Here is a 7793-nt window from a genome sequence, read left to right as displayed (position 1 = left end):
TTCATCTCTTTTGACTGATTTTTGTTTAAAGTCCAGTTTGTTTGGATATTAGGATTGCTACCCCCGCTTGTTTCTTGGATCCATTTGATTGGAAAATCTTTTCCCAACCTTTAACTCTTAGGTACCGTCCTTCTTTGAAGTTGAGGTGTGTTTCTTGTATGCCCCAGAGGGATGGATTCTGTCTTCTTATCCATTCTGCTAATCTGTGTCTTTTTATGGTCGAGTTAAGACCACTTATATTGAGGGATATTAATAACCATTGATTGTTCAGTCTTGTGTGTTTTGGATTTGGTGGTGGTGGTGAAATTATGTGTGGGTTTCCATCCCTTTTTTATTTAGGCTGTTTGTATAGTGGGATTATCTATTGCCTGTATTTTTCTGGTTGTAGTTAACTTCCTTGGGTTGCAGTTTTCCTTCCAGAACTTTCTGTAGGGCTGGATTGGTGGATACATATTGTTTGAATCTGGTTTTGTCATGGAATACCTTGTTTTCTCCATCAATATTGATTGGAAGCTTTGCTGGGTATAGTAGTCTGGGCTGGCATCCGTGGTCTCTTAGTGTAGGTAGAGTATCTATCTAGGAACTTCTGGCTTTCAGAGTTTCCATGGAAAAGTCAGATGTATTTCTGATAAGTTTGCCTTTATATGTTATTTGACCTTTTTCCTTTGCTGCTCTTGATATTTTCTCTTTAGCCAGGTGTTGGTGGAAGACACCTTTAATCCCAGCACTCGGGATGGCTTTAAATTTTTATACTTTTAATCCCTTGCTGTTTTCTCTATGCTTTCTCCCTGTCTTTGAATTCTTGCTACATCCTTTCCATGTCTCCCAACCTTGATGAATTCTTATTCCTCTGAAACTGTAAGTATAAAACCTTTCTTCTCTAAGTTTCCAAGTTACAGAATTTTTGTCATGCAAATAGAAAAGTACTAAGTTTTCACATCCCTCAGAACACATCCCTGTCTTTAAACAGTGTGTGCATGTAGGCGAACATGCCACTGCTGAAAATCTTGAAGGCACAGGAGGACAGAAGCCTGGATCTATCGATGTACACTTTCTTAGATGTGAAAACAGCAGGGATGCTACTGAATATCAGTGGGGTCACTCTGTCCTACACTTTCTTAGACACTATCTCTTTTACTCCAGAACAGTGACAGTCTTCGATAGTTTCACTATAGGGCAAAACTGTAGTTACACTAGGTCCTGGAACACTATGTGACTCTTCCCCTCAGGACCATGCTGTTTTCAAGTCCAAGGTGCTGGAATTTAAGATCTGTGATGGGAACTCAGGGTCATGGCCTCTCTTGGACAGATTATCTGGTGTTTTGTAACAGGGCTTTCTCTTAGGGATATGCATGGCAGGGTAACATAGGGAAAATACCTAGGTATTTGATTCCTGAAGCTGGATTGCTCTCACCATGAGCTTTTCCCAAACTAAGCCACAATCCTAGCCTACCCATAAGCCACCATTCATTTTTTAATGGGTAGGCCAATTTCCAGAAAGTTTACTTAGCGAGTTCTAAGATAGAGAGCTGGAGTAAGCAGTGTGCTGGCTGGGGACTGCTGCTGGGTCCTTGGTGCTTGACTGACTCCTACAGGCTCTTAGGCCCTCTGTGGACTCTCTACAGGCTCTTTCACTGAAATGGATTTGGACATGGATTGTTTCTTCTTTCTGTGTAACAGTACTCTTCCTAGGAGAGGTCATGCACATGATACAGATAGATTGAGTTGACTGTGGGTCTTTGACACATGAATCCCATTCCTTATGGTGAAACCTGAACCCTCTGCCCTGTATTTAAGGTTCACCAAGTGCAGAATTAGCCTGCAATTTCTAATGTATGTGCTTTTGTTTGGTTTATATTGTGTGGCTTTAAGTTACTCAAGACTTCAAATATGTAGGCAAGCACTGTACCACTGAGCCATATTCCTAGCCCCACATTCACTTTTGCATGCTGTATGTCATCTCTGAAAAGAAAATCTTGCTTATAAACACTTTTTATTAGAGATGTCTCAAAAATATATTATAGCCATATCTATCCTTGCTAGCCAGACTTTTACATTTTTCCCATTCTCTCTTCTCTCTTTCCTTTCCTCTCTCTCTCTTTCTCTCTCTATCTCTAACTCATGCTCCCTCCCTCCTTTCCTCCTTTTCTACATTCTTCACCCTTCTTCAAACATAGAGTGAGGCCTGCTGGTTAAACCCAGCAAGGCATCCCCATGCTTTACTTGAAAGTCTACTTGAACTTTGGGGGAGGGTGTCATTCTAGCTTCTAGTATCAGCCACACTATGGAGATCCCAAGTTGTGAAGAAGAGAGGCTGTTGCTCTGTGTAGAGTTCTAAATATTCATTTCATGAGCTCCCTTACTTGGATTGGCTTTCAGTGCACAGTCTTCATTCAGTGACCAATCACCATCCCAGGATCTTCCCACTGGTACCATGATCTCACTAGTCCACCTTTCCCTGATGACCCTGCAGCATCACTGAGAGTCCCTGTTGCTCTACATGCAGCTTTCCCAGTGTTCTATCAAAGGCACAGTTCATGGTTCATCCAAAGCTCTCTTTGCTGGTCCAAGAGCACTGGCTGCTTCTGTGGACTGGTTCTATCCAATCCTCTCCCTACAGTTCTCAGTCAGCACCCTCAATCATTCAGAGGTACTCTTAGGAATCTTGACATCTTCAAAATCAATTCATATTTACCAAACATATCTGGCCATTGTGTCATTCATTTTCTCCACTAATATGTCCTACTGGGTATCTGTTTCCAAGACAAATGCAGTGAAAGTTTCCTAGTATGAGCTGAGCTTCTGCATTGGAAACTGACAGTGAAAAAACCACCAGCAATTAGCTCATCCTATCTCCACTGTTCTCATCTTCTGACCATTGGTAATGTACCATCTCCTTAGCTTTCAGAATCTGCTCCACAGTATGTACACATCAGTGTCTCCTCACCATTTCTTCAAAAACCCTTCTAATTGGGTGATCATTTTCACAAATAATAACAGCCAAATATTTGTAAGGAAAAAAACAGACAGAAAGAACTGCAGCATCATTATGAACAAATGTACATCCACAAGCCATTTATCCACTCATCAAACAACCAAAAGGCCAACACCTCCCCAAGTCTCTAGAATGTTCATTGATGGCACTAAATCCTAGCATGTTTCATGGGTGGGAAATGGTGTCCACCAATTGGATCACACTCTGAAGCTATCTGGATGTTTTTCCTGACCAGTGCCTTTAATTTTTTCTACTGTTTACTGAACTGAAGACTACACTGTAATACTAGTTCATATCTAAGGGATCTTCTCTATTTGTGATCACTGCTGAAGAGGAGAAAATTCTCAGAACACACAGCTTCTCATGCACTCTGCTCCCATATTGACTCTATAGACTGAGGCTAATGGCTGCAAGTGGAGGTGTCTATGAGGCTCACATGGAACCTGGAGCTCATGTTCTCACACACCTGTGCACCCATGGACATGTAGAACAATAAATCCAATCAATGGCTGCATTTTAGCAATGTCCATTATGAACTCTGAATAAATGAATACTTCTAAGTAATCGACCACCTTTATTGCATTTCCACCATTCTGACAGCCTTCAGTTCACCACCTTTGTAGGTTACCTCTCTTCCTGGCTATGTGCATTGACTAATCAACCATTAGGAAAAACTGTCCTGTGTCCTCTGTTGCACAACAGGGTAAGCTCTCCTATGAACAAAGAGAACCCTGGTGTCCAGGGAGATTCCTGTGTAGTCTTTCGTGGGAAATGACATGGTGGGACTTTCCCCAGGGACCAAGTCTGGCAAGTGAGCCAGTTTCCCCAGTGGGGAGTCTCAGCATAAATATGTCCCTGAAGACTAAAGGCAATCATTGCTCCTCCAGAACTCAGGTGAGGGATGACTCTACGAAACGACCTGCACAAATACTTCTGCTCTTTCTTCTATGCCCACGTGGGATTTCCTTTTAAACTAACCTTTGTGTTCTAAATTTATATGGTGTGAAGTTTGTGCTGTGCTGAAGGGACATGTGGGAAATGCCTCTTAGTGAATTGCAGGCTGCTGTATGGGGAGACAATCTGCTCTGCTCTCAATGTCTCTTCCTCCATCAGTGCTGTCTTGCTGTCCTCCCAGAAAGTCTTGGTTCAGGGTTGATGGGACCAGAACTGAAGCCTTGTGATTTTCAGGAAGGTCCTGGTGCAGGTCACCTAGGCATTCCATTTGGATTCTAGTGAGCTACAGTGGGATGGACTACAAGCCTCTCCCTTGATTACAGACCCCAAGTGGGGGTACCCATCAGGGTGTGTATCTGTGAGCCTGTCTTTTCATTTCAGCAGGATGAAGCTTCTCACTGGTCTCATTTTTTGCTCCCTGGTCCTGGGGGTCAGCAGCTGGCTCTCATTTATTGATGAGGCTTATCTAGGTAAGGCTGATGGGTGAAGTATGGCTTGTGGGGTTCAGGAAACAATTTAGAAATTTTTGCCCACTTCTTTGGGATGTTATTTCTAGTTTTTTTTTTTTGGCTGGGGTTATGCAATACAAATACAAATCTCAGACTAGTGACTGTAATGGTCTGAGTACAGCAGGTGGAAGAGCAGTAGCTTGAAACCTGCTAGGCCTGAGACCAGAGCTGCCTGGTTGATGTGTCTGTTTGCTGTTATCTTTTGATCCTCCCTAAGGCATGGGCATAGTCTTTAGGTTCATATTCCTCCTGTCTTTCCCATCAGGGGCTGGGGACATGTGGCGAGCCTACTCTGACATGAAGGAGGCCAACTGGAAAAACTCAGACAAATACTTCCATGCTAGAGGGAACTATGATGCTGCCCAAAGGGGTCCTGGGGGAGTGTGGGCTGCTGAGATCCTCAGGTAAATGCAGACAGTTGGAACACTGGGCCTGGGTAGCAAGGATTGACTGTGCTAGGAGACCAGGGTCAGATGATCCCAAGACAAAGTCTTGACCATCTGTGCCCCATGCCCTGCAGGCCTCTTCTCCCCCCTACCACCACTTGCTCATACAGGTACTTCTTCCATTTATACTCTGTGGATCCTGTGCTGTGGGCAGATCCAGCACACAGCTCATGCTGGATAGGCATGCTTCCAAATGCAGACAGGGAGTGATTCCATCCCTGCCTATGTGATGATGGTTGTTCAATATAGGATGACTCAGCTGGCCTGAGCAGTGCTGGGCTTGGCAGGGTCACTGTTTCAGGTCCTCCTCCCTGGTATCCTGATTTTGTTCTATAGCCATCTATGGAAAAGTGGAGAACTGGGAGGGTGGACTATGGCCATGCAGCTCATTGTGGATCTCCTCCATGTGCTTCTCCTAGTGATGCAAGAGAGAACATTCAGATGTTCTTGGGTCGTGGACACGAGGATTCCTTGGCAGACCAGGAAGCCAACAGATGGGGCCGCAGTGGCAATGACCCCAATCACTACCGACCCAAAGGCCTGCCAGACAAATACTGAGCATCCTCATTTCAGCCTCAGGTTTCTGTGCTGTGGATTCCAGGGAGCAGACATAGGGTTCTTCACTTCTGTGTCCACTGTGGGTGTGGGGAGCCTACCGTGCTTGTGTAATAAATTCATGGGAGATGAAATTCTGTCATTGTGTTTTCAGTGGGTGGATCTGTTTGGTACAAACTGTCAGTACTACACACAGTCTGGAATAGAGAGCTTTTAGGTTTAGGTCTCTTGTTCTCAGTAGTTACATAGATAGACAGATCTGATGACTGCCCCAGTTCCTATTCAGGTGACTATTCAAGCCCCAGAGGTTACAGATACAATGTTTTCAGACCTTTCCCTATGGTGACCACCACACTCTGTGTCTACTGTGTTCCAGCACTTTCTCTTTTCTCACTGCACTAGTCTGACATTTCTCTGCTTCTATGCACAGGGACACACCTGTGTTCAGACTGCAGTGGTGAATTCTGTGGCACCTTGAATCTCTGTCATCAGAGCAACACTTTCAAATCCAATTGTTGACCAAATTTTATTCACTATAACAGAATAATTCCTTACTGTCTCAAATGCTCTCTCTCTCCCTCCCTCCCTCCCTCTCTCTCTCTCTCTCTCTCTCTCTCTCTCTCTCTCTCTCTCTGTGTGTGTTAATGCCTATGCAGTTGTATTTTTTTTGTGTTGGTATTGGTGGTCAGAGTATAGTCTCATCTTTTGCTTGACAGGGGCTGTCTGCCTTCTTTTTCATTCATGGTTTCTAAGTGGTCTGGAACTCTCCAGACTTCCAGTTTAACTAGTCTAGCAGGATAGTGAGGTCCATGGACCTGTCTCTTCCTTCCCCTTGCTGGGCTTCCTATATTTCATCTACAGATATGATTTTTTCCATTGGGTCCTAGAGGTTGAACTCAGTGTGTAATGCTTGCATTCCAAGCTCCTTACTGTAAGCTGTTCTACCTCCCTAGTCATCATGTCCTTTTGTATTTATTTTGTTTCGGAGTCTTTGGTACTCAAACCAAGGGTCTTGCTTCAGCACACTCAAACATGTTTAATAATGCCCTTCTCAGGAAGAAACAGCTTCCTCAATTCATATCTGTTAAAAAAAGGTAAGGATAGCTTCTTTAATTGGTTTGCTTTCATCTGTTACCAGGTGGCCAGCTTGAGTAGTAGTTTGTGTGTGGGATTGTTTCTGGATGAGATTAACATTCCTGAACTCAGCTAAGTAGATTCTCCTCTTCTGAGACTAGGCATCAACTAACCCAATGATCAGCTACCCAGGTCTCCAGCAAAGAGGGGGACAGACTGGGAGGGGGACAAAGGAGGGAGGGGGAGGGAGGGAGGGAGGGAGGGAAGGAGAGAGAGAGATAGAGAGAGACAGAGACAGAGACAGAGACAGAGACAGGTAGACAGAGAAAGGTTGTACTTCATGATATGGACAAATGGAGATACTTTCCCTTTTTGTTTTGAGGCAGAGTTTCTATGTGTAGCCCCGGAAATCCTGGAAATCCTTCTTTGGATAGCCTTGAACTCAGATACCTGCCTGCCTCTGGATTAAAGGTGTGGGCTACCACAACTGGTTACTTTTTGCCTTTTAATATTTGTTTTGAGACATGTTCTCATTATATAGCCCAGATGGCCTTGAACTCATGAATCTCCTACCTCAGGCTCCAAAATGTGGGGTTAGACTAATGTACAACCTTACTTGGCTGCTACTTTTCATTTTAATCATATGTTGTAGGAGGAAATATTTAAAACATCCAGTTATTTGCTTCCATGCATTCAACTGGCAAATATTTGTACAGACTTACTGTGTGCTGGGTGAGTTAGTTAGTTTACATGTCAGTTTTTAATAACCACCCTGAAAGTGAGTTGTTCCTGAAGGGGGTAATCTAAACTCAAAGGTTTCACTTCTAATAATTTACACTGGGGAGAAATTGTATAAATGTGACAAAACCTTAAGTTCTCATTAACTCTTACTATTCATACAGAGAAAAATAAAGGGACAAGACCCTCACTCAGCCCCCTGCTTTAGCAGCCATGACAGACTACAGAAAAGAGATGTAGGCCTCTGACTCAGCACATGACACAATGAAACTCCAGATGCCTTGGCCTCCTGGAGCTTAGGGTCAAAACTAAACACAAAGAAACAACAGATTCCCCTCAAGCTCCTACATACTTGGATCCTGGGAACTGTTTAGCCACAAAAGAAACTCAGGGGAGACCAAAAACTCCCCTGTAGTCTCCAGGATACAGTTCTGAAAACTATTGGTATGTATGAACAACAGGCCATTGGCAAGTAACAAGACAAAGCCATAAAAACCACAGAATGTTCCCTCTTAGCACTGA

General features: G+C 43.7%; 1 protein-coding gene across 1 annotated transcript; it reads left to right on the top strand.

Annotated features, from left to right (window-relative positions):
• Positions 1-4334: 4334 nt before the first annotated feature.
• Positions 4335-5462, top strand: LOC100750598 (serum amyloid A-5 protein). Its single transcript, XM_027410463.2, has 3 exons — positions 4335-4419; positions 4724-4862; positions 5324-5462. Exons 1-3 carry the CDS (start codon positions 4335-4337, stop codon positions 5460-5462), a joined length of 363 nt encoding a protein of 120 aa, XP_027266264.1.
• Positions 5463-7793: the final 2331 nt, after the last annotated feature.

This window comes from Cricetulus griseus, chromosome 3, assembly GCF_003668045.3.
Source record: "Cricetulus griseus strain 17A/GY chromosome 3, alternate assembly CriGri-PICRH-1.0, whole genome shotgun sequence".
NCBI lineage: Eukaryota > Metazoa > Chordata > Mammalia > Rodentia > Cricetidae > Cricetulus > Cricetulus griseus.
The sequence above is the reverse complement of the archived record's forward strand: the minus strand, read 5'-3'. Positions and strand labels throughout refer to the sequence as shown.